This window comes from Bicyclus anynana, chromosome Z (assembly GCF_947172395.1).
Source record: "Bicyclus anynana chromosome Z, ilBicAnyn1.1, whole genome shotgun sequence".
Lineage (NCBI taxonomy): Eukaryota > Metazoa > Arthropoda > Insecta > Lepidoptera > Nymphalidae > Bicyclus > Bicyclus anynana.
In genome coordinates this window covers 14,554,754-14,582,036 of record NC_069110.1, presented here as the reverse complement: position 1 = coordinate 14,582,036, position 27,283 = coordinate 14,554,754, and the positions used below count along the sequence as shown (strand labels likewise).

The following is a 27,283-nucleotide window of genomic DNA, read 5'->3' as shown; positions in this document are numbered from 1 at the left end:
TCAAGTATTGAAAAATCTATTGCATATCTAACGGCACAAAACGAAGCTTTTAAAGATAAAATACAACAACTTGAGAACCAGTCAAAGAAAGACAGAGAGTATATAACCTTACTCGAAAACAAAGTTGAGGACTTGCAAATGTATGCTCGCAAATCAAATATTGAAATTAAAAATGTACCAAAAATGAGTGGAGAATCTAAAGAGAACCTTATTGATATGGTACTATGTTTGTCAAATTCCGTTAATTGCAAAATGGACAAAAGTGACATCAAGGATGTGTATAGGGTACGTAGTAAGAAGGATGAGCATAATTCGCCAATTATAGTAGAAACACACAAGGCGTTTTGTAGGGACTTCCACACATCACGATCCTGAGCCACGCGCATCCAGCGAATCCCTGCGTCTCGCTTGATATGGTCAGATCACCTGGTGAAGGATCGACTAACACAGCACTTTCCAGTGCAGAGTCGCCATTCCAGCACGTTGGAACCCCAAAGTCCATCGACCTTTCGAACTATGTACCCCGCCCATTGCCACTTCAGCTTCGCAGCTCGTTAACCTTTGTCTGTGAATTTGGTTCTTCTGGGGACCACATTTTTATTCGTTCGCGCTGCGATACTCCGAGTACCTATATAGCTTACTTTAAAATAACTTTCTTTTTCCGATGGTAGTCCCTACAACCTTTTAAAGGTGTTCAAAACGAAACCTACTTAAAACAGAGAGGAATTCGTCGTCATCAACCCATATTCGGCTCACTGCTGAGCTCGAGTCTCCTCTCAGAATGAGAGGGATTAGGCCTATAGTCCACCACTCTGGCCCAATGCGGATTGGCAGACTTCACACACGCAAAAAATTAAGAAAATTCTCTGGTATGCAGGTTTCCTCACGATGTTTTCCTTCACCGATTGAGACACGTGATATTTAATTTCTTAAAATGCACACATCTGAAAAGTTGGATGTGCATGCCCCGGACCGGATTCGAACCCATACCATCCGGAATCGGAGGCAGAGGTCATATCCACTGGGCTATCATGGCTCTAAAGATCCCTCTCATCCCTCTCATTCTAACAGGAGACTCGAGCTCAGCAGTGAGCCTAATATGGGTTGATCGATCGATCGATGTTAGTTAAAGAGGAATTGCTTGAAACAAATTAATTTTGACTTTCAAATTGTGTTCCAGCGTTTTGGTTTTAACCGGAACCTCATTGTCCACATGAGCAATTAACCATTCAACCAATGAGGCAATAGTTAGGCGCAATTAACGCTTGTAAGTAATAGCTTACTTACAAATGGTAGATACCTACCAGTTGTCACACAAAGTAATCGCTTAACTAGGTGGGGTAAATACTTATTGAACTCTATGAAGTCCGTGTCACGACCTACATTCGACAACGACCTATTAAGCTATCATGGATTACCACAGTGTGCGCATGCAGTAAACCAAGGCAATGTAATTTAATATATCACTAACGGACGCCCGCGACTTCGTTCGCGTAAATTCGATGTAAGCTTACAACCCTTATTTCAGCCCTTCCTATTTTTATTTTCGCATGTTTGTAATGTATACATATAATAAATAGTCTACTAATCATTTTACAAAAATGTAATTCATAACAAATTTATATTAGAAAAACATTCAACTCTTTTTTAACCCTTTTAGGGTAGAATTGTGAAAAATCATGAATTCCTTTATTTTTATGTATTTTTCTGGTATGTGTATACCAATTTTTAAAAATATATACTTAAAAAATTAAGAAATATTTCATATAAACTTTCAACTCTTGTTTCATTCCCTTCTACGTATTATGGTCTCTAAACGTACCAAGTTTCATTTAAATTAATTCAGTACTTTCACCGTGATGTCTGGTGAACAAAACTTCGTAGTTTTGTTCACCAGACATCACGGTGAAACACAAAGAGACAGACAAAAAATAATAAATTAACGATTCAGTATCATTATAATACAATGCCCTCCAACAAAAAATTTCAAAAAATCTTCAATGTACAGAATTTCAAATGCTACAGTTTTATCAAAAGTATAGATATAGATAATTATTTGAAACATAGATGTATATAACTAGCATATGCTCGCGACTCCGTCCTCGTGAAATTTTTCGCCAATTTTTCATTTATCTCGCGAAACCATCCATAAGTAGTCAATTTGATAATCGATATAGGTACCTAATCTGTCTTCTTTTCAAATTTTAGCCAAATCCATTTAGTAGTTATTACTTGAAAGAGTAACAAACATAAATTCAAAACTTTCGCGTTGATAATAACAAAATTAATGGGACTTCGTCGTGTCGTCGTTCGTGATTACTTTTTTACAAATCCCGCGTGTGCCATAGGGCAGGTTAGGTTAGGTCATAACCTGAATGACCTAATCTAACCTGACCGATAACCTATGTATTAATCCAGGGTATGATCAATTCAATAACTAATAGGTATCTTTAAAAATAACACTTAATTCGGAAAAGGGATACCTTCATCAGGGGACTTCATGGATGAAATTTCTGAGCGTCGGAACGAGAAATTCATAATGATTAAAAAAAACAACGAAGCATCGGTCAAAAGATATTTTATTGAGTATAGTTTGTTACTTAATAATAAAAATAACAAATTCCCTTAAGATACTATTACCTACAACTAAAAGTAGGTACACGCATACGTACAACAGTATGGTCTTAACAGTTAACTATTTTTAGAAAAAAAAAACAAAAAAATCTGTTAGTACGTCGGTGGATTCGAGCTTTGTTACACCTAAAATAAAGCAAGCACAAATGTAAAAAAGTAAAAAAATAATAATGAACAATCCCCGACACGCTCTAAATAATAATAATTGCAAACAAAACTAACTAATAAATTCTGTAAGAGTACATTGTCAAGTAAGAAACAGAAGACAGATTTTTTTTTAAATTGTCTATTGTTACTAACCTAAAATTTTTGACAATCTTAGGCCATAAGATGATTTGTTCGCGGTTCATTAATATTTCTGGGTTTTCAGATGTAAACAAAATAATATAATGTATATTTTCAGAATGTAAGCTACGAGAATCGATATATACGTTGAGACTATTTATGCAATGACGTCACACAAGATATAGTTAAATTATTTTTGATCGCATTAATGTTTCAGTCCAGTTTGGATACGCCTATTTCGGTGCATCAATCGGAGGTAGAATATGTTCCACATCCGATTGTATACACCGAAATAGGTGACCACCGACCCAAACAAAAATACCTTGTGAGGTATTTTCATTTCAAGGTATTTTTAACAGACTTCAAAAAAAGGATGAGGTTTCTCAATTCGACCGTCTATTTTTTTTAATCTGCGTGTTCGCGCATAACTTTTTGTTTGGGTCAACAACAAAATCACATTACAAATATAAATAAAAGTAGTAATTCACGTCAGGGGTTTGAAGATCTAAATCGTTGAAGACAGTTATGGCTAAATTACAAAGTGAACCAATCTTATTTAGTGAACCTACAAGTGAAACTTACCCGATAGTACACCGATAGTTACATTAAATTAATGCGGTAATTATTTTCAAAACTTTCATATTTATTTGTTCATGAACTGGGCTAAACCTTGTGGACAAGAGACGTTCGTAAATTTTTTAGAAGTTTAAACAAAAAATCTCTCAACTATATTCAAATATAATAGAAAACTATTGCAACATCATTAAGGTAAAAACTATTATAATTGTATGCTGCAGGGGATATCTATAATTTTTGGGTTAGTAATAATATATTAAATAGTGTGGCGATAGTGTATCGGCGCCTATTCGTGTAGTAAAACTTGAAACTTCTAAAACGAAAAACGTAAACTTAATTCTTGAAACACCAATTTATATAATAACTATAACTTATTAATGACAATGAGACTCTTAGTTGTCGAGACAGTTAAGTTACATGTGCATTGTACAAATTAAGCACACACGAATAGCCACCGATATAAAATGTGATAACAAAAACAAAAAAATGTGGCTTTACCTTAAATTACTAATTAAGATATAATGACTTAGCCATTTTTGATATTGATGCCGAGATCATTAAGAGTACAACTTTATAATACCCTTTAAATTGAGTATTATTTTCCAAAACATGGCAAGGCAAGAAATTTGAGAAGTGATTAATTTTTTTTTACGATAATGGCTCATTTCAAAATTATAATTCAAGTAACATATGGTGACACCAAAATATCACAATGAATAATGTTTTAATTATAAACAAAATGTTTTATTCAAAATCGTTTAAAGTTAATTTAAACTTTTTGTAATTATTACATTACATAATATAACTATTATAATTATAACATACTAGCTGTACCTGAAAAAAAGGAACATATCCCTTTTTTAGTGCCAAGGGATCTTCGCAAAACAGTTTACCAAATTCATCGCATTGAGATGAATGTTTTAGGAACACATAAGGATAAACATACAAACTTTAATTTATAACAATAGAGATATATTTTTCCATAAAGGTGTTCGAAGATTAGTATGAGAATATGGCCGATCATTGGTAATTTTACGGAAATTATGTCGCAGTTTAAGACCTATATAAATGGAAAGAGTATTCTTAGACGATTTAACAATAATACATCATTGTGCTGTAGAAGTAAAAATATAGAAAAATAGGTAATTTGATTATTTTTAGTGTTAAAGTTATAATAACTTATTACGAAATCAGTATATATTCATGTGTTCTTAAAAAGGTAATATATGTAAAATTAAGATTTATAAACATATTTATAATAAGAATTATATAGTTTCAAAAAAAAATTAAATATGTTTCTACAAAACTCTCGTGCCTCTAGTGCTTCAATGACACTCATTATGCAAACGTTTCATAATCTACTATTATACACTCTATCGATTTATAAAGGACTCAACATGCTATAGCAATTTAAAAAAAAACACAAAGTTGTTGCTGGTCATAGGCCACCGCCCATACAAAATCTTCGAACACCTTTATGTTATTCTATGAGAATTATATACGTGAGTTCATTGTAAGCTTACAATGTTTTGTTCTGTTCGAAGTTTCCGTGTTGTACAATAATGATACTTATTATATAATATTCGCACTTCCTATAGAAAACAGCACACAAGCCTCTTCAGCAAAAATTTAACCTATTACACAAGTCTGCGACTGTAAAGTTTTTTTGAACTCTACGCGTATATATGTTACCGTTAAATTGTAAAATACGTTACTTTATAATCTCATTCGCGATATTGTAATCTGTCGATATATTGTGAACTGAACATACTGATTACAATTTAAAGTGTTTTTTTTCGGTATATTATAATCTATCGAAATGAAACCGTTAAATTGTCAATCAGGATGAATTTACCATAGAGTTACAAAAATAAAAATAGTAAAAAATTACAATGGACAAATGTTTCATTTCTAACTCTATGGAAACAGAACGGTCTATGGACACAGGCCGACCAATCAGGGGCAAGTTGAGACAGATAACGTTTTAAGATTGCAAATCAACGGTTTCACTTCGATATGAAAATGAAAAATGAAAAAAAACGATTCACTTCGTTAAAGTATACCGAAAAATAACACGTTAAATTGTAATCAGTATGTTAATTTCACAATATATCGACAGATTACAATATCGCGAGTGAGATTATAAACTAACGTATTTTACAATTTAACGGTGAAATATATAAGGAACACGGTATACGTACGTATATTTTAATTATTTTAACCTGTCAGTTAAAAACATTTTAAATTTTTTGTATTCAATGATACTTTTAAACGGTAAAGGTAAATTATTTTAATCTGTACGCACACTTTGACACAGTGTTCTTGTCAGCACATGAGCGTCTATGAATAACATTTCAAAACGATCACATCTTGCATTTATACATAGACTACGCAGGGAACGCTCGTAAATATTAAAAATAATTTACAAATAACTCGAAAAACTATGAAAAAAAATGCAGACCTGTGTAATTGACAGCATTAAGATATGCTTAAATTTATTTTAATTCAGATAATAAAGTTAAACATGCATGCATACATATAATATCAGATCACTCGTTACGTACATAGTACAATAGATTCTATGAGTTATTCGAACGACATGAGATTGGCGGGCAGTGGTTTGACCATTTTTATAGTGACGTCATTTATCTTCGCCGTCCACTGTTTCGCTGTGGCCTCGCACCCAGTCCTTGAAGGAAAGAAAAATTTAGTTTTTTTAAAAAAAGAATATTTGCCATATCTTTTTAAATATCACTATACACATAGAGTTCACGGGCTCTTAGTCTATAACCCAACGCCCGTCATTAACGTCGCGCGGTGAGTTTAAGCTCTATATCCCCTCTCTGTTATTATTGAAGAGGCCCACCATTTTAAACTCGGTTGCCCTATTAAGGGTTTTGGAGTATAAAGTGCTCGACCAGGCATAGGGTATTACACTAACGATTTCCTAACTCTTATTATTTAATAAAATATATGATAGCCCCAAATATTTGAAGGGGAATATATGCGAAAAATTGAGATTTTTCATATACATATTTGCCTTTTTTAGCATTAGCGGTCGGACTTTGTCCACGTGAAATTCAGTTTTTCATAAATCCCGCGGAATATTTAAATAAGCACATATGTTGCTCAAAAACCTCCTCTATTGTTCCTCCTCTGTTCAGCTGTACCAAATATTAGCCCGGAAAAACAGAACGACACACAGCCAAAGAAAACTTTTGAAAAGGGTATTTGTTTTGGTATCGGTAACGATAAGCACTTGAGAAAACACAGTTATCGTGAAATTACAGACATACACTTTACTGATTTATATGTATTGAAGAGCAATATTGCCTACCCCTCCAATTAATCAGATAGATTTTGTTAGGAGTGGGGTACAATAATAGTTCAGGGGTTGAGCTATCGCTGAGAGTTTAAGTCCGGTTAAAGGTTAAGTTTAACGACCTATTGAGCATAATCTGTATTGGCTCCGTAAAAAGGACTATTTGACACCATCATCATTATAACAACCCATGTTCGGCTCACTCTGGAGCACGAGTCTCCTCTCAGAATGAGAGGGGTTAGAATAATAATCCACCACGCTGGCCCAATGCGGATTGGCAGACTTCACACACGTAGATTTGAAAAGATTGAGAAAGTTGTAGTGTAGTGAGTAGAGTAGTGGGAGTTTTCAATGTTTTCATACTGTGAGTATCGCGTAACCGTAAACGCGAATTTCTAAGGCATTGAAACAGCGCCATCTAGTGGCACTACTGCACAACTGTTTCAATACGGATGATGAATAGGTTTGAATATATTGACTTTTATGATACATTCGGGAAAATAATGACTTTATTATTTATTAACTAATTTGATTTTTATATATTAACTAGTTTATATATATATATATATATATATATATATATAAAGCAAAGATTGACTGGATATTTGCAAAATAAATAAGAATATAAAATCAAAATCTATTAAAAATCTTTTATCGTAGTAAGATGAAAATTTATACAGTTATAGCTTCCTTACATTAAATGTGTCATTTTTCAATACATGAACTATAAACATAAACGCACAAATAACAAAGATATTAGTAAGTTTGTTTGAGCGCCCATACAAATCTAACGATTATTATGACCTACGACGTTACTAAATCGTACCATTTTATATGACGCGTTTGCCAGAAATCCGCGACAGCGCCGCAAATCTGTACCTTTAAGTCCCTGTAGCTCCGAAAGCAATAATCGCAGATACCCTGTTACTTTTACAAAATTGCTTTACTATTAGCATACTCCTAATTTATATACAATTAAAAAAACTGTCATCATCACTATTCCTTAGAAATTCGCGTTTACGGTTAAGCGATAGTCACAGTATGGAATCATTGAAAACTATTGCTAGGCACACAGATTTCCTCGCGATGTTTTTCCTTCACAGTTTGAGACACGTGATATTTAATTCTTTCCATTTGTCAAGCTTACTTGAACTTGTAAACGGTCCCACAGCGGTGGTCGATCATCTGGAACGCGTCTGAGGCGTCCGTTTGGAGCCACACGGCGCGCCAACCGTCGTGTAGAGCTAGCACCTTGCACCGGTCTTTGCTGAAGTCGCCTCGACTTGTCCTAAACAAAAGTTTTTTTTTTATTTTATTTTTTTCATTTGATACACCTACAGCTAACACACAGCACATGTTATAAGACACAATTATCGTGGACAATGTGTCCGTCCAGCCACACAGGTATATACATCTTGATAAGAAAAACATTTAATGATCGACAAATGAAATATGGTGCTCCTTATTAACAGTAAATCTTACCACTTCGTCAAAAGTTATAAATAGTTAATCGTATTTGTAAATTGGTCCTTGCCGCGAATGCGCGTTTTGAACAGATTTACAAAATAATCTTAAATTATTATAAAATATTAGAATAAGCAAGAAATCTCAATTTGGTATCATCATCATGATCCATGATACGTTATCGAATCAGAAATGAGGAGATCCGCAGAAGAACCAAAGTCACCGATATAGCTCAACAAGTCGCGAAGCTGAAGTTCGAAGAGCCGATGGACGTTGGGGTCCCAAAGTGCTGGAATGGCGACCCCGCACTAGAAAGCGCAGTGTTGGTCGACCCCCCACCAGTTGGACTGACGACATCAAGTGAGTCGCAGGGATTCGCTGGATGCAGGTGGCTCAGTATCGTGATGTTTGGAAGCCTTCCTCATCCGGCCACTTCCCACCTTCTAAATGTCGTCGGACCATCGCTGGAGGGCGTCCTTCACTGCCCTTGCTGGTACGTGGTCTCCACTCCAGAACACGTTTGCCCCCAGCGACCATCTGTTTATTTATTTATTTGGTCCACCAGTGACTGTTGCAGCATTTACACAAATACAATCTAAAAAAAAACACAAACACAAGGCTCTGCACAATCAAATGAAGGTAGACACGGTATGCACATTTCCGTAATATTAAAATAAATTGACGATTACATTAAATCAGTTTTCATAAGAAAACAAATACATTTTACAGTAACAAGAAGAGGAAACATTTTACAACTACTATTTGAATATACTATATAATACAAAAAAATAAAATGGAATTGGTAAAAACAAAAAGAAAAATTAGTTTAGCAAATTTAGCAAAACTAACTTGCGATATGTCCTTGGTGAGTCTTTGTGGATATCTATAGACCGACTAAGTGCGTTATATAATTTACATAGCCTGGGCATAGTAGAATAGGCGCCAAAAACAGTTCTAGTGCGTTGCGGTACAAGTAAAGTAATAGCTTTGCGAGGGTATCTACTAGGTGCCCTAAAGTTAATTTTGCTTAGAAGATTTGGTGCGTCTATCTGGTTTCTCAGTAATTTGTATAAGAATGTGAGATCTAATAAGTCCCTAATCCTTTGGGGTACGTCAATTTGGCAATACATTCAATCTATAATAACGAGGTGATCGATATATCGATCGGAAAGATTACCTAGAATAACTAATTTGTATAGGCGGTCGGCGCCTTCACGCGTCAACGATCGATTAATGACGTAAATCGAACAAAAATTTTATATTATGGGATATTATATCATTATAGTTATAATATCCTTCTATCTTCGTAAGTTCGTCGTCATTTGATAAAGATGCTTCACTTGCACCTCACGTAGATGCAAGAGGATCTAGGTGCACAAGGTTTAGGTATGCAGCGGCTTATTAGGTAGCTATCCGTAACAAATTGACTAATAAACATCGATCGTAGATCGTTAGATGGGCCTCAAAGCGTTGCGGAATTGTCATTGGTTTCGCACATTGAGTACGTCTTCACTCGTAATACATTTCTCTTTATTCATGTTGTGGCTTGTGTTTTTAGAGTTCCGAAATGAACACGAAGGCATAATTAAGGGATTCAAATAAAAAAAATAGTAAATATTTCTTAAGTCCACGTCCACCTTGTTACGTACGTATAAGATGTGCGTGCGCGTCTTTGGGTAATGACATAAAATTGTCGCGTTCTTTAGTATGGAGGGGCCCATCTAACGATTTATATCGATGCTAATAAACAATTACTAACATACCCTTTGAATGTCTTCGATCCATAGAAAATGAGGATATTCGAAGACATCTGCAACCAATAACGCTGCCAAGACGAGAGCGATATCTTCCTGCCGTCCTTTATTATAGTTTTTCTTCTCACGTAACTTTGGAAATCACACTCCACTGGTTCTATAACTGACAGTACATCGCTGAAAGACATAAAAACTGTAAGCGACAGTGTCAGAAATTGATAAAAAAGCTTCTAAGGTATCGTCATCATCGTTAACAGCCGATGGATGTCCACTGCTGGACGTAGGCCTCTTACATGGACTTCCAAACACGAAAGTTCCGCTAGCACCCAGCGGCTTCCTGTAATCCTCTTGATATCCTCGGTCCACGTAGTAAGGGGTCGACCAACACTGCGCTTTCCGGTGCGGGATCGTCATTCCAGCACCTTGGGACCCCATCGAATTAAATGGCCTGTCCATTACCTGAACTGAGCTATGTCAGTGAATTTGGTTCGTCTGTGGATCTCTTCATTTCTGATTCGATCACGCTGAAAAGCTCCAAGCATAACTAGCTCCATCATCCGCTGAATGACCTAAAGCCTTCTAATAAGGCCAATACAATAGTTAGCGACCAACTGTGGTCTTTAACTATGGTATAGGTATACCTTAAAAAATGCGTAATCTCTTTAAGGTATAATAATATTGGTAGGATATTCCTCTATTATAGATCTAAAAGAAATTCTGCGACGGCATATACCTATATTTTAAGGATAGCTTACTATATCCATTCTATCTTATAAAAAATGGTCGCGTACTAAGAAAGGGAAATATTTTATACCTGGTTCCCTGGACCGATGTTGTATGAGCCGGTAGCCATTCCTCTTAACATCAGTTTTCTTGCGAACGAAGTAGCGAGCTTAGACAGTGCGTAAAGGGACCAGTTCACTCTTAAATTAGCATTAATTTAAATAATTATACCTGTAAGGCAAAGACTGGGACATCTTAGCACCGGCAACAGAGACTGGGGACTCCAGCAGGGTGTCGTCCAACAAATTCACGGAACCTGCCGGCGTCTTCCCATCTTTGTCTTCGCTGTGACTTTTCCCAAATATACTGTTGAGCATACCGAATAGAAACTTAACGAATAAGTATTACGATACAGCATGCAATGTACGATTTAAGCTTAATTCAACGCTATCTATTCTAATTTGCACATAGGTAGTCCTAACCTGCGCGTTTTGTTTCAACGCTGGCGTATTTACAAGCCGAAGCGGACGCAGGCTGGACAGCTTGTTCTATATTCGCTTTGATAAATATGTAGTAGTAGTAGTTAAATTTTATTAACTCAAACCCTTGGCTACAACAATCTCACCTAATGATGGTAAGTGATGATGCAATCTAAGATCGAAGCCGGCTAACTTGTTAGGAGTTGAATGAAAATCCACACCCCTTTCGGTTTCTACACGACATCTTACCGGAAAACTAAATCGCTTATGGATAATAAACGAAATTAATCGTAATTGTGACAGTGTGCGTATGGCCTTGAGTTTTATGCCCCAGCCATACAATGCTCCTTGCACTGCTAATCTGCCCACACACTGCTCTGGAGCGGTTGGCAGGCTGAGCAGCATACAATGCGGCTACTTCCCTGGCTAATTACTTGCAGGCTTTATTGCGGGCCCGTAACTTAAAACATAGGTTACCCTGAGTCTAAAAGCGCCACCCACGTTTTAGATTTGTATTTGCTTCTATGTTAACCCTATATCAGATTATGACATGCATATAATCATGAGCTTGTGCATAGACATGGTGCAATACTTTTTCAATGTTAAGCTGAAGCTATGATCCGAGCAAATATCAATAATTCAAAAAGGGGCTATTAGTAGAAGAAAAGCTGTCTAGCTACTGAAATAGGTAATTATTAAACTACTAAAAATAACAGTGTAAACAGTGCAATATTACTCGAAGATTTTGCATAAGATAAGCGCGTGTATATACTTAATATATACTTAATAAATATCATATTACTTTATAAATAAATAATATTTTTTATAAAACTCATTTTAATATTCTTTAAATAACGACAATCATATATGAAAAAATAACTTAATTTTATTTAAATTAATTAAATTTAAATAAATTTAAAAGCAATAATGATAAACCCTTGCTAGCCATAGCATGCAAGTTTGTATTATGAAAATTTCACAAGACATAATCATATTATTTTATTAACACATTTAGCTAAATATGTAATACTTACTTTAGCCTGAATAGATTTATTAGTGTTTTTCATTTCAAACTAACATCTAACATAAGCTTAACGGTACAGAACTTTTTTAAGGTTTTTAATATAATCATGTTAATTTATAGCAAAGAGCTTGTTGAGTTATTTGTTGTTACGGAACAAGTAATAGATCACATAATATTAGATGAAACAAAAACAAAGTTTTTACAGCATTAACTGTTAACGTCCAACGACCTGGTGTAATACGGAAAAGGCCCAAAACAAAGAAGAAAGAAGTACATATTACTACTGTCAATTTGTGTGTGATCAGTAAAGTTTGGTTTTGTATAAGACTTTAATTAGATTTAATTATTTTATCCTCTACGTTTTTAAGTGAACAAAATATTGTTAATGCAAAGGTTTATGTTAATAAAAAGAGAATCGAATATGATAAATGTATTATAAATATAAATAATAAATATAATATTTAATCGGCGCAAACAATAAAAATGACAAAACATTCATTTTTAATATAGGTACAAAACCGCGATCAAGCTACAATCCAAATTTTAGAAGAAGACATAAAGATGAGAAAGAACAGGGTAAGAATAAAAATATATTTACTAATTACTTTAAAGTGCAATATACCTAACATACGTTGTAACTTGCAAATGTATTATTAAACTACAAACCCTACTAATTTGCAAACCTTGCCATACGTTTGTCACCACAATCGAAATAGAGGTTGGTACAAACACGTAGAAGATCCAATAATAAATTGTTTTTTATTCGTTTATCTAGTTAGATAGTTAAATTTTAAAAAATCAAGGTCGGAAATAAATAAATATTTTGATTATTATTGCCGTAGTGATTCTAAAAAGTAACGAAGTTTACTTGTGACAATCAAAGAAATAATTTTACCCTTACCGCGCGGCGCGCATTTTATTAAAACTTGTTGAACAAAGTGGAAGGGCATTCAATCTTAAACTACTTGTTATCTAAATAATTTTTAATTTATTTTCTCAAATTCAAACCCGGTTCTTTCTCTATATGCTTTGACATGTTATAACTCCTGGGGGTCATCTCCTCCCGAGAGTGTCGGGTGAGGGATGTTATAACTTTGACGCTCTCAAATTAGATGCGTGAAGAAACGCTATGGTGGCGCCACTGTGGTACGCTAGCGGCGTCATTATTTATATTCATACAATATCTAAACGCACGCACGTTTTTTCTGCATAATGGTAACGCATAGGCACTTTTTTTTTCTAACGTGAAAACATTAATAAAATAATACAATAAAAATGAGTTTAATTAAATAATATCTAGTGATATTGGTGCATGTTATAATATTGACTATAATTTTATTAAAAGAACTTTTTTCAGTATATGCTAATTTTATTTTACTTCTTTTCTTTAAAGTTGTAAAAAAATTTACTAAAGCGCTATTTTCAACGCGCGATTTTTAAGCCACAGTGCAGCGCGTTTTTTTTTTTGTTACCGCCATTGCAGCATATCTTCACGCTACTAAATTGAAGGCATAAAAACGTAGGATTTATTTGTATAAATGCCTTCCTCTAAAGTTTTGCACATAGAACATGCACGTACTTCGTATTTCGTATCTACGTTACATCAAAATGCAAGCCTTCATTCAGTAACCGCTTATTGATTTGTTCACTCACCCCACACCAAAATTGACCTTGTGAAAATTTCTTGGTAAGCTCGCGCTTCGAAACCTATGATTCGATTGCCAGTATATGAATAATGTATATGTGTGCAGTTTTTGTGAAAAGAATACCATCCTACTAAAAGTCAGAGTATGTTAAGTTGGCTTCTGTATTATTTTATTTTGCTATTACAAATAATGTAATAGCCTGACCAGAAACAGTTCAGGCTAGGCCAGGCCTGACAAAAAACCGCCATAAAAATCTCGCCATTTAGCGGAATAAGACGGAACTAATTTTTTTTACTTCTTATACCATACGATAAACAGATTCTTGGCTCCATAACTAGTTATGCGTATATTTATACTAATTTATACTAATATTATAAAGCTGAAGAGCTTTTTGTTTGTTTGAACGCGCTAATCTCAGGAACTACTGGTCCGTTTTGAAAAATTCTTTCAGTGTTAGATAGCCCATTTATTGAGGAAGGCTATATTTCTTACGGGAACGGGAACCGCGCGAGTGAAACCGTGGGGCGTCAGCTAGATAAAAGTATACAAGGCCAGTACGCTCTCATTGTGTTCTAACATGGTATGGTTTCAGAACGTAAAACAAAATGAAGTTCTGGAAATTATACATGATTTTTGCGTGAGTTACGTATACTTTCAGACGCTAATTCAGTAAATAGTTTAAGAAAATATACAAGGCTAGAACCAACGTGTTCTGACATTGTATAGATTTAGAATGCAAACAAGTGTTTGTAAATTATATGTCGCAAGGACGGTCTATTCCCTAAGGGATTTGATCATATCACGTAGAATGTTAAAATAACAACACGATTTTATCTCTACCCTAAACGAATCAAGTGAATTGAACAAATTCCTGAATTGGTTTAGTGAAATAACCTAAACACTGACCTAACTCTAGATTTTGACAAAATTTACTTTTGGTAACTAGTGCAGTATATTTTTCGCTCAATATGGAGCGCTCATAACTGTAAAAAAAATAAGCGACAAAAGCGTAATAACGATATATAATCAAAAATAATCATACTTTTTGGAATTTGAAAAGTCCCAGCCTGTGCGTACTGGCCTTGTATACTTTCAATAAAAGCCTATAGTATGCGCATTATCATCTGAGTCGTCCGGTCATAAAAGTCAAAAAAGATAGGAATGTGCAGCGCGCCTACCTGCGCACCCTAATTATCGATAAACGGCTACCTGCGCACGTGCTAATGATGAGTCAATAATGATTTGGACGATTCTGATTGGTCGGTTTCTAATGTAATTGCATTGCGTATTTTTTTTGCTATAAATGTGTTTACTGCAATTAAATAAATACATTCATGTGTTACTCGTTGCGCACTATGGATACTAATATATAATAAATTTGGCAGAAGACGAAGATTCTGATGATGAAGACTCAGATGAAGATTAATTTTATTTAGTTAATAATTATATAATATGAAATATGTATTATATTAAATCAAATATTGTTAATTTTTTTAATTTTGTGAACAAGATACGATAATAAACTTTACTTATCGATAATATGTCTTTCATTGTTACACCCTTCACTAGACGGCTCCATAAGACCCATAAGTGCAAGCGAGATAGATATAGAGAAATGATTTATGGCCCTAAGACTCAGTTGTTAATGCTATTAGTATAGTGGACAGAACTAGTGTCGCCAGGTTCTGTTTTACTGGTCAGGCTATTAGGTAATTAATAACAATTACACATATATAAATAGAATGGCATTCTTTGAGTGATTTGTCCAAAAACGCACACAGTATTAAAGCATACAATTATCTAAAACGAATGAAATAACAAATACCATTATGTGCTGTTAGTGTGATATACATTTTAGGCAACCATTGATATTCGAAACAAAATTTTTCAGTTCATGATTATGTCTCGGTTTTAACAACCACACTATTGTAGTTATACATACATGCTTTGACATTAAATAAAAGGGGCTTAAGCACAAATTCGTAGACAACACCAATAAGTACCCATGAAGATTATGAAAGTCGAAATGAAAAAGAAACATGAAAGTCGGTATACAAATAGCAAAATCAAGCTTAATCAACAAAGACTAAATGTATAGCAGAAGTATTAGTTACACCTGCTTTATAATTATATATTTTAATGTGTCGTTTCTTTTATTTTTGCTTATTAGGCTGGCGCTTGTCTAAAATCATGCCTGATGGAAAGCAATGAAGAGGTCTAGAATGAGACGCGCCTAGAAATTGCCTATCCACTCTTGCCTTGAAGGTGTTTAGATTGTAAGTGGCAGCATACAGCTTTAGTTATTTAGGACAATTTACGGATACAATACTTGTATACTGTGGACCAACTTTTATTTAGTGGTTAATATAAAAGATCTTAGTGACGGAGTTCATTCAGGATAGTAGGAGCAGTGAAATGCTTTCTACCATCAAACAGCAATGCTGTGTTGCTGTCTAAACTGCCAAAATGTAGGTTGCCGGTGGCACTGCTGGCTTAAAAAACCTCAGGTTGAAAGGCTTTTGCAGGTATAGTAAGGCTTTGGAATTGTTATTCTGTATATATACATATAAAATCTCATGTCACAATCTATGTTCGAGATACTCTGAACCTACAGAATCAGTTCTGATATAATTTCGCCAATTGTAATTTGGCCCAACTTAAAAAATAGGATAATTTTTATCTCAATTATTAACCTTAATATTTATTATTTCAAATTAAATGTTCTATGAATTTCCAATAGATGGTGTATGTTTATAATAAGACAGTAGAAATCGAGTGTATTCTTTCGATCTACTGGACAGGTTTTCATGGGTTTTTCAAATATATTAGCAAAGACTGGAGCAACTTATAGGTTTTGTTTCACTGAGAATGGATGTAAGAAAGAAGGACAATGTTTTGAATTTTGTTATAAGTGTCAGTTCCAATTAAGATAACGTTGACTCATAGGGCAGCAAATATATGAACAAGTAATTAAATACTTTGTTTACTTAACAGAATATTTGGTACGTAGGTAATTGACCTCTAATATCTCCTCAAATATCAAACTGTACTTTAGATTTTATTTTTGAGAGAAATTAGATTGTATTATCATCATCATTAACAACTCATATTCGCTCACTGTTGAACACGAGTCTTCTCTCAGAATGAGAGTGGTTAGGCTAATAGCACCACGTTGGCCCAATGCGAATTTATGACATGACGGATGGCAGCGACAGAGAGTGTACTATTATTTTGTGGTAGTAGTGTGTGTGGTGTGTGTGTGTGGTACAAGTTCTGGGATCTGCTCGAAGTGTTTTCTACACTTCGAGCAGATCCCAGAACTTGTGACTGGCAGCGTGACGGTGTCCACGCTGCCTAACAAACAACTGAGCTCAAGCCATCAAATACCCTCTTATTTATACCATCACTGTTGCAACAACTTCGTACAAATACCTCCCCTCCACAATAACATAAATAAGAAATATACGTAACAGATTGGCAGACTTCACATACGCAGAGAATTAACTTTAAATTAACGTAGATATCGATAAATGATAAATTAAATTCAAACACTTACTTGGATCCAAGTGAGCGACATTTTCGGTGCGTGGGTATAAATTTGGTCTGTGTAAAGGACCCTTGGAGACGGAGTGACCCTGAATCCAAGCGATGCGAAGGTGACAGCGAGAACGAGGTACCAGTGCCCTGGGCTGAGGAATCCTTAACAGATTCCTTGGATCCTGCGCAACTTCCTGTCGGTGAGGGCGGCTCCAGTTTTAGTGACAACCTGCACATTATATACATTTTTTTTTAATTCTTTACAAGTTAAGTTAGCTCTTGACTACAATCTCACCTGTTGGTAAGTGACGATGCAGTCTAAGATGGAAGTGGGTATACACCTTTTCGGTTTCTACACGGCATCGTACCGGAACGCTAAATCGCTTGACGGTACGTTTTTGCCGGTAGGGTGCCTGAACCAATTAAGAAAATTTCAATCGGGCCAGCAAGGGATCGTTACAGAATAAACTTTAAAACGCCTATTGAGTTTTAATTACTTGATCCAAGCCTGGCTGCTGGGAGGCCAGTTGTGGCTAATTACCACCCTACCGGCAAAGCCGTACCATCAATCGATTTAGCGTTACGGTACTGTGTCGTGTTGTACCGAAAAGAGTGTGGATTTTCATCCTACTCCTAACAAACTGGCTCGCTTCCATCTTAGATTACATCATCACTAACCATCAAATGAGATTGTAGCTGCTAACTTCTAAAGAATAAAAAATAAGAAAGTTGCTTGACATTAAATAATTTCAAATTAATTATATCCAACCTTCAAGGCATTGACCAATTGGAACGTGTGCGTTGAGATTTCTTTTGCAAGCAAAATTAAAAATTCATAATTTTAATTGGATTATTAATGGCAACGTGAAACGCTTGGTTATTCTCTCTATAATTTAACTTACTTATACTGATCATCTTCCAGGAACTTCTGAAGTTCTTCAATATAACGTACGCTGTTGAGATAAACGGCGACGTGGGGAACGGGCGCGATTTCATATTCGGAAGTTTGATAACGCTCTAGGGCTTTCAATACCACCGCCATCTTTGCGGTGCGATGAGGTGAACCGGCTGGGTGAGCCATGTCTATGTACACCAGGTCTGTGAGGAATATACCTAAAAAACGATATGGAAGAACTCTATATTTAAATATCTTTATCGTCGTCATCAACCCATATTCGACTCACTGCTGAGCTCGAGTCTCCTCTCAGAATGAGTGGGGTAAGGCCAATAGTCCACCACGCTGGTCCAATGCGGATTGGCCGACTTCACACACGCAGAGAATTAAGATAATTCTCTGGTATGCAGGTATCCTCACGATGTTTTCCTTCACCGATTGAGACCGCCGGTTTCATCGGCGTGGTTCCCGTTCCCATATGAAATGAATACTGGGATAAAACATAGCGTATAGCACTCGGAGATAGTGTAGCTTCCAAACAGTGAAATATTTTTGAAACCCTATTCAAACAAACAAACAATCAAAGATTTGATTATAACAATCCTCAACAAACCTCTTTATAATATTAGTATAAATTAGAAATTTGTTAGAGTACATTAATTAAAATTAACAATACACACACTACTGTTAGAACGACACACACATACACATTTATAATCTGTTTGGGTTATTGAATTATTGAGTTACAAATACAGTACTCTAATTGTTTTGTTGTTAATATTTCTAATTAGCATGTTTTCTTTTTAATTAATTAATGATCGCCATAGATTGTTGTTGGCTGCCGTCGTATCGCGTTTAGTTACAATTAACTAGCCGACACCCCACGGTTTCACCCACGGAGTTTCCGTTCCACGTAGTAGCCGAGAACCGTAATAGCCCAGTGGATATGACCTCTGCCTCCGATTCCGGAGGGTGTGAGTTCGAATTCGGCCCGGGGCATGCACCTCCAACTTTTCAGTGGTGTGCATTTTAAGAAATTAAATATCACGTGTCTCAAACGGTGAAGGAAAAACATCGTGAGCATACCAGAGAATTTTCTTAATTCTCCGCGTGTGTAAAGTCTGCCAATCCGCATTGGGCCAGCTTGGTGGAATAAGGCCTAAGCCCTCTTATTCTGAAAGGAGACTCGTGCTTAACAGTGAGCCGAATATATGTTGTTAATGATGAAAATATTTTTTAAAATTAGTTCAATTTATCCAGAGATAACCTCCAACAACACCACATTATCTCTAGTGTTAGTATAGATTTGTACGTACGTTCGTACTTTGAAGCTATCAAGCAGTGGCGTGCACTGCATAGATGTAATAATGCACTGCCTGCTCCGAGAACTAATTATGGATTTAAAGAGTCATTTTGTACCTGTAATGCCTACCTTATACTTAAGCCATACTCGATGTGTATTGTGTCCAATCTATCGACCTATATTCGGCTCACTGTTGACTGTTGAGCTCGAGTCTCCTCTTAGAATGAGCTCGAGTCTCCTCGCATTCTCGACATTAATGGCAAGTAAAATAAAAGCCCGTAAAATACTCACCAAGATAAGGTATGCAAGGCAATGAAATAGATCTCATGTACTCGCGTAATGCTGTCCAGTTGTCTTTCTCGCCGAATAACTCTGCTAGTTTGTCGAACTGTTGTCTGTCCTTCTTTGACAGGCAAGCCCACGTTTTTGACAACCTATAATATTTAACTGCTTTATTAAGAAAGATTAAGATTTTTAATTTAGATGCTTGCTAACTTAAATCATTAAAAATAAAGTACCTACATCGTTTATAGCCTCAATAGCTTAATGGTAGAGCGATCGGACTCATCACCAAGTGATGGTTCGATCCCCTCCCCGTTGGTCTATTGTCGTACCCACTCTAAACACAGTCTTTCCCGACTATTTGGAATGGAATGGGAATATTGGTCGTATTAAAAAAGGGTATAGCAAATATTAATTTTAAAAAAACAACTGAAATTATATGTTTTATCAATTTTATGAGTAATTTTAAAACTGTATGCACCAGTGGTTAAAATGGCTTTTAGATATTGACAGACAATACTGACAGAATTTTAAAGTTTTACAAATTTTGCGATAAGCAACTAAACTGTCTCCCAAAGATCGTTAAGCCCTAGGGCCACTGGTACAGCATCAAATTGACAGCTCCCTGCATAGGGTAGAAATAATATTAAAAAAAAAAAACTAGATTTCACCTGTATATACTGGCACTATGTAAAGCTGAGATAACTGCGAAGAGCGAGTGAAGATTGTTAAGCTCATATAATTTCTTAGCTACTTTTATGAAATGGGCTAAAGTTTCCCCTCGGGCCTTAGGCGTCTGTCCATTGAGTATTTCTTGTACTGTCCAAAAGCTCACCTAAAAATATAATGAACATTTTAACATACCAACAAATTCAATAAATTAAATTCCAACTGTTAATAAAATTTAATCCTATAAAACCTTCTCTCATAGAAAAGAAAGAAAGAACAATGCGTTTATTTCGAAATTATGCCACACATCCTAATATATCCAGTACACCAGGTCAACCAGGACAATACCCTGCGATGTGTGGCATAACCAAGAAAATGGCCCCAGCTCAGCACAAAGCTACGTGACCATTAAAAAATAATAACCATAGCTTTATTTTTTAGTTTTGACCTTTATTATCTGTGACTTTCGAATAATGTAAAAATTCTTTTATTGACAATTCAAAATTATATTTTGCAGATATTTTTTTCTTAAATGGCGCATGAGATTACAACAGAAACTTTCTGAATTACGTTCCTATTTCAGGATAACTTAAATTTTCTAAATCGGTATGGTAGGCTTCGGCCGTGGCTAATTACTATCGACAAAGAGCACGTTGCAATATAGCGTTTCAGTACGATGTCATTTAGAAACCAGTTGGGGTAAATCGTATACGACAAATAAATCATCTATAGTTGTACTTATCAAAATATTATAGTCAGGCGTTAAGCCCGCATTCGCACGAGAGCTTTTTAAACGGTCGTTAAACAAGCTTTCAATTACAATAAATGCATTCCCAAGTATCTGTTCACACGACAGAGTTTTTAAAACACAACACTTTTTTTTCGAGCAGTGTTGCATTTTCAATTTTTTCTTCATTTAACTTCACACTATATTTAAACGCTTTTTTAAGGTCCGTTAAAAACTCTCGTGTGTATGAGGGCTTATAAGTCAATGAATATTATATATTTTAATTACTGACCCTATTAAATCTTTTAGTGAAAGCCACAACATTTGGCGCAACAGTGAGCTTATTAGCCTTCGTCCATCCGCACGTATAGAGCTCCTCTGGTCGTATTGACTTAAAACATGGCAGGTCTAGGAGCGACAACTGGTTGGCAATATCCTCGGGTGCTATCCGTAAGGGTGAACAGACAATGTTATCCCAGGATTGGTTGATAGATGAGGCGGCGGGCAGACTACTGGTTTTGTACTGGTATACGGGATCGTTTTGACGGTTTGCGGAGCCATCGAGACTGAAATAGCAACAAAAATATTTGTGATATTCACCGTCAGCATTAAAATCAGTGGCATGCACAAAGCTTTTAACTAGACAAGGCAAAAATAAAATTTTCATTGGACAACCCAGCATTCGTATTTAGGACTTTATGACAAATGGTCATTTCTGCTGGAAAATAATTGTACATTTTTATTAATTGATCAGTTATAGCTTGGAAAATTCGTTCGTAACACTCTCGATGGACCGCGCGGGCCGGGAGGAGGGTAGCGATGCGCGCACGACTTCACACAAACGCAGTACTTTCCCCCCCGTCGCCCGCATATCATGGGAGCGTCAACAACGAACTTCCCAAGCTATAGTAGAAAACATTCATATCACGAATCTACGAGTACTGGTCAGATGTAGGTACTCGTGTAAATGTATATTGTATAGTCATACAAACATCGAAGCGAGATACCGGATGTAGATATTCTCGGGGAATTACAAGTCAGAAATGTACAACAGTTTATCAGTGATAAACAGTGAAGGAAATGTTTACATCAACATTACTGAATAGAACGTATTAAATGAGATACATTAATTTAATCAACAAACAAAACATTTACAATATTCAATCATAAATTACTTGGCTAATGGTTATATAAGTAGGTACATACATAATATATAGAATATTTGGATCAAATCCAAATTGGTAAATTGGCAGTCAACACAAATTATTCTATTGAAAATCATAATAGATAATCGACACGCCTAGCATGCGCCAATGACATACCTCGTGACGAGAAAGCATGAATTATTTTAGATTTACTGTCAAATCGTGGTAGCCCAGTGGATATGACCTCTGCCTTCAATTTGGAGGGCGTAGGTTAGAACCCGGTCCGGGGCATGCACCTCCAACATTTCAGTTATGTGCATATTAAGAAATTAAATATCACGTGTTTCAAACGTTGAAGAAAAATCATCGCGAGGGAAAAGGGAGAGAATTTTCATAATTCTTTACGTGTGTAAAGTCTGCCAATCCGCATTGGGCCAGCGTGGTAGACTAAGGCCTAACCACTCTCATTCTGAGAGCAGACTTGTTCTAAACAGTGAGCCGAATATGGGTTTTATGATTGGTTGATTGATTGGATGGCTGTCAAATAATATCGACGAAATGGAAAATATCGCAATCAATCTGATAGTCATAGAGTCAAACATTATCACCCAATACCTGTGGCACCACATCGGATCTCTATGGTGGGTAAGGTACTAACATATCTTCCTGGAAGGACATACCCTTGGCACTAAAAATTGCTTTTAACCCTTTTTAAAAACCTGAACTGATCTCGATAAAATATACCATATATGTATGTGAATGGCTCACATTCAAAAAAGGAGTTGTACCCAATATGACACACTGAAATTAGATTCCAAGATAATGAAAAGGTGACAGTACATTTTTTTAAGAAACTCATATACTTACCATAGAAGTCTAGAAATAATTGGCATTTTTGTGTACTACGGTTAGCTTTTAATTTGTTTCTCAATAAAAAAAATATTTAAGACGACAAGATGTGCTAAACTTACGCTGCCCAATGGCGAACTGCAATGCGAAAGTACCTAACTAAGGAACCCGAGAGGCATTTAATTCTAAACACTTCATATCTACATCCAAATACTTAAAGGTTGGTTTGAATAAGTCCAATTTTTTTGAACCAGTGGTTGATATTTGATTAATCTAATAAAAATGATAATGGACTTCTATGAGAAATTAAAGTGAAATTATTATTATTTTGAGTGTCCTAACAAAACTATGTTTTAATATTATAAAAAATAAAATAAAGCTAGATTTATAAAAATCAACCTTAAGACTATAACTTCGTTGTTTACTTTGTACCCTTGATTACAATTTGCCAGTGAGCACTTTTAATCTAGCTTTAGATAATATATCAGTTAGTATGTAATATGAATAAGCTGAATTGTCAGAGTAACAATTAGTTCATATTACTTGTATGTTTGTACTTTGTCTATTATTTACACAGAATATAGAATGGATAAATAAGTTCTTATATATTTAATATCAAATCATCCTTTTATTTGTAAAAAGGGATGCCCATCCCCCGCCCAGACTTACCCTAACCACCCGGCAATTTATAATTCCTAATATACCTGATTTCCGGCAGTTTATTCATTTTCTTTTTTCTTAAGCTAGTTGGATAATAATACAGCTTCTTATATTACTTTGCGGTCTTTAAGTTACGTAACAGTACGCCGTCGTACCAAAACTCCGGTGAATATTTGCCTTAGAAGAGTGATAGAAAAAATGTATTTTTCTTTAAGAAACATACTTTTATTAAGTCAACACACCAAATCCTTATACATCATATCATCATCTCCATATACTTTTATACAGGGGTATAAATGAATTCCCAGGGATGATGTTGTATTTGTGGGCATTCCCCTTTAATTGTATGTTCTGTTGATCTTTTTTATCAACCTATTAAAATAAATATCAAATCAGTTGAGAAATGTCATCTACCTACTGTATGATATCCACCAGTAGGCACGGGATGACATATGATGGATAGAATCTCAATTTCTTATATGTCAACTAGCGTACATCAAAGACAGTAAATCAGCCTGTTGGTTGCTTAAATTTTTCTGACAGTGCAATAATCTTCAAAAATCCTAAACAAATTATATACCTAGAACTTTGTAAGTCTTCTTAATATATAAATGCGAAAGGTCATAAATCACAAAATCTGAAAACCACTGGACATACAAAGATGCAATTTCTCAGGGAGGTAGTTTATTATAGTTAGTAGGTATCTGCTTAGTACCGATTTTGCGACAGGGCCAGATTAAAAAGGTTTAAAGGCTCCTGTAAGTTTGTATGGAAGTCCTTCATTTTACTTCTACAAACTTGAAATTAGGGATTTTATAGTTGGTAGACGTCCAAAAACTTGCTTTCAAAAAAACAAGTAAAACACTTATTCAGACATTCATTAATAATTCTGTCTAATGGTAATCTTTGCAGTGGAATACACTTTATGCATGCAGATATACACTGCTTACCCTGTAACATACTTTTATGAACTGAGGTCTCTTGAGGGAATGAGGAAGGAATTTCTGTTTGTGTACAATTTGTATTGTTTTAATATATTGTCTACTCTAGTTGAAAACCTTATACATGTAACTGAATGTTCAATACAAGTTGTGTACAATCAAATTAGATCTATACTAATATTATAAATGCAAAAGTAACTCTGTCTGTCTGTTACCTTTTCACGGCTGAACTGAACAAGATGAATTTTGATATGATTGTAAATGGGACATTGGAGCAAAACATAGGGTACTTTTTGACCCTAAAATAAAATTAGGAGGGGGTGAAATAGGTGTTGAAAGTTTGTATGGAAAGTCCTTCATTTTTAGAGTTACTCTTTTAATTGTTCATCCTACTAATATTATAAACGCGAAAGTTTGTATGGATGTTTGTTACTCTTAAACAATTAAACTACTAAACCTAACTTAGTTGAAAATTGGAATGGAAATTTTTATCCTGGAAAAGTCCATGGTTCCCGAAAGATTTATGAAAAACGAAATTTCACACGGACAAAGTCGCAGGCGTCTGCTAGTAAAAAATAATTAGCTCACCCATAGTTGTAATAGCAAGCACAATCATCTTTAGGAAATTTTTGACCATTGTCTTTGGGTGTAGAATTTGTTACTTTTTTGCTGTTCAGTTTGCAGGATGCTTTGTCTTCTAATGGCCAGTTCTCTTCGTCTTCATGCTGTAAATGATGTATTCATTAATCTCAATAAGAGCACCATCATTAGAACACTTACTGATTTATCATTACAATATGTACTATAATATGATCCATAACAATTTAAATTTTGTACATTGAAGATATTTAAAAAAAAATACTGTATATTTGTGAGAGAAGCCAAAATGTATTATTTTATTATTATTTCTCTGTCTTTCTTTTTGTTCGCTTTGCATCAAATCAAACTACTGAATGATTTCATATAAAGTAGGACATATATGATAGTTTCTTTAAATTGGAAAGGAATTGCTAATGATCTTTTTTTTATATAACTGCTTTGAAGTATTAGTTAATAATAGTTAACAAATTATAATTATAATGGTGACCTCGCACGGGTAAGTGCAGTGTTGGTTGACCCCCCACTATGTGGACCAAAGACATCAAGTGGCTTGCAAGGACCCGCTGGATGCTGGAGGTTTGAGAGTTTTGTTTGGCAGTACATGCAAGAGGCCTATGTCTAGCAGTGGATGTCCATCGGCTGATAATGATGGATGATGATGAATGATGATGAAATTATAATTACCTCAACAATCCTAAGTACAGCCAAGCTATCACTCAAAATGTCCCGTGGCATTTCTGTCTCATGTAATTATGGCACATACTTCTATCACAATAGATTATAATTAATGCCCAGATTATGATCAATAAACAACCTCAATCGCATTTAAGTATATACTTTTCGAAATCACCAACACTAGGGCACGTATCCTGTTAACATGAATTACTTAAAAATAAAATGGTATGTTGATAAAAAGAATAAAAACGATGGAATCACGAAACTAATAATAGAACTACATAAGTTATTACAAATAATGGTTTTGATAAAATAAGTTTGATTGATATTGTTTGTTTATTTAAATAACTGAAAAAGTCACTAGAAACGAAAAATGTAATAGGTAATCAAATTAGTATTAAATCAATCATAAAGTTCGACAGTCATTTTTAATCAATTTCCTGTGTTAGAATGGTAATCAAATGGCTAACTAAATAATATAAAATAAAGACAATAAATATTAAATTCAATTTATACGCACATTAGTAAATAGGCAATAGTATGAAAGGAAAAATAAAAGTTAATTATTTATCTATAATCATAGAATGAAACTCGAAAATTCTGCACCTATCCCAATGACATTGACAGCATAAAATGATGTGACATGACAATGACAGCAAGTTTTTTTTTTTATTAAACTGGGCTATAGGTTCGAAGTTCTTTTGAAGCATTGACAGTTTGCTTTAGAGCACAAAATTTACCATGATGGTATTGAATAGATTTTTAGTATTCAAAAGATCTAAATATTAAGTTGCTATTGTACTTTGTATTTGAGTCAGTACAAAGTTTTACATTTGAGTATAAGTATAAGACTTTGTATCAAAGCCTTAAACGACAATCATCAAAGCCTTTGATGATTGTTGTTGGGTTGCTTTTCTACGCTAGTGCAGTGTTTTCCATTCTCCGACTACGCTCCTGTATATTATCGTAGAAAGAAGATTTCTAAACATATTAAAAAAAAATATACGTCTAAAATTAAATGGAGGATGAGAACGCGATCGCGAAGGCAGATAATAAAATAAAATAGAAAAAGACAAAAAGATAAACTAGGGCT

General features: G+C 34.8%; 1 protein-coding gene across 2 annotated transcripts; it reads right to left on the bottom strand.

Annotated features, from left to right (window-relative positions):
- Positions 1-2,561: 2,561 nt before the first annotated feature.
- Positions 2,562-26,844, bottom strand: LOC112055620 (ras-specific guanine nucleotide-releasing factor RalGPS1). Of its 2 annotated transcripts, XM_052890771.1 has the most exons (13): positions 26,711-26,844; positions 26,200-26,384; positions 25,504-25,640; positions 21,613-21,886; positions 20,596-20,759; positions 19,934-20,076; positions 18,347-18,557; positions 17,464-17,673; positions 13,915-13,968; positions 10,990-11,124; positions 10,045-10,212; positions 7,965-8,105; positions 2,562-6,184 (listed from the first exon to the last, which is right to left on the bottom strand). In XM_052890771.1, exons 2-13 carry the CDS (start codon positions 26,248-26,250, stop codon positions 6,082-6,084), a joined length of 1,791 nt encoding a protein of 596 aa, XP_052746731.1. In that variant the 5' UTR covers positions 26,251-26,384; positions 26,711-26,844; the 3' UTR covers positions 2,562-6,081. The 2 variants fall into 2 exon arrangements, with proteins under 2 accessions (XP_052746731.1, XP_023951572.1); XM_024095804.2 differs by lacking the exon at positions 13,915-13,968 and having other exon boundaries at positions 26,711-26,843.
- Between the last annotated feature and the right edge of the window lie 439 nt (positions 26,845-27,283).

Coding starts and splice junctions, on each gene's coding strand:
- LOC112055620 (XM_052890771.1), bottom strand. CDS start 26,250: ATGCCACGGGACATTTTGAGTGATAGCTTGGCTGTACTTAGGATTGTT. Junction 25,641..26,199: donor CTGTACTTAGGATTGTTGAG/GTAATTATAATT, acceptor CATCATTTACAG/CATGAAGACGAAGAGAACTG. Junction 10,213..10,989: donor TCCCAGTCTTTGCCTTACAG/GTATAATTATTT, acceptor TATGTCTTTCAG/CGATGTACTGTCAGTTATAG.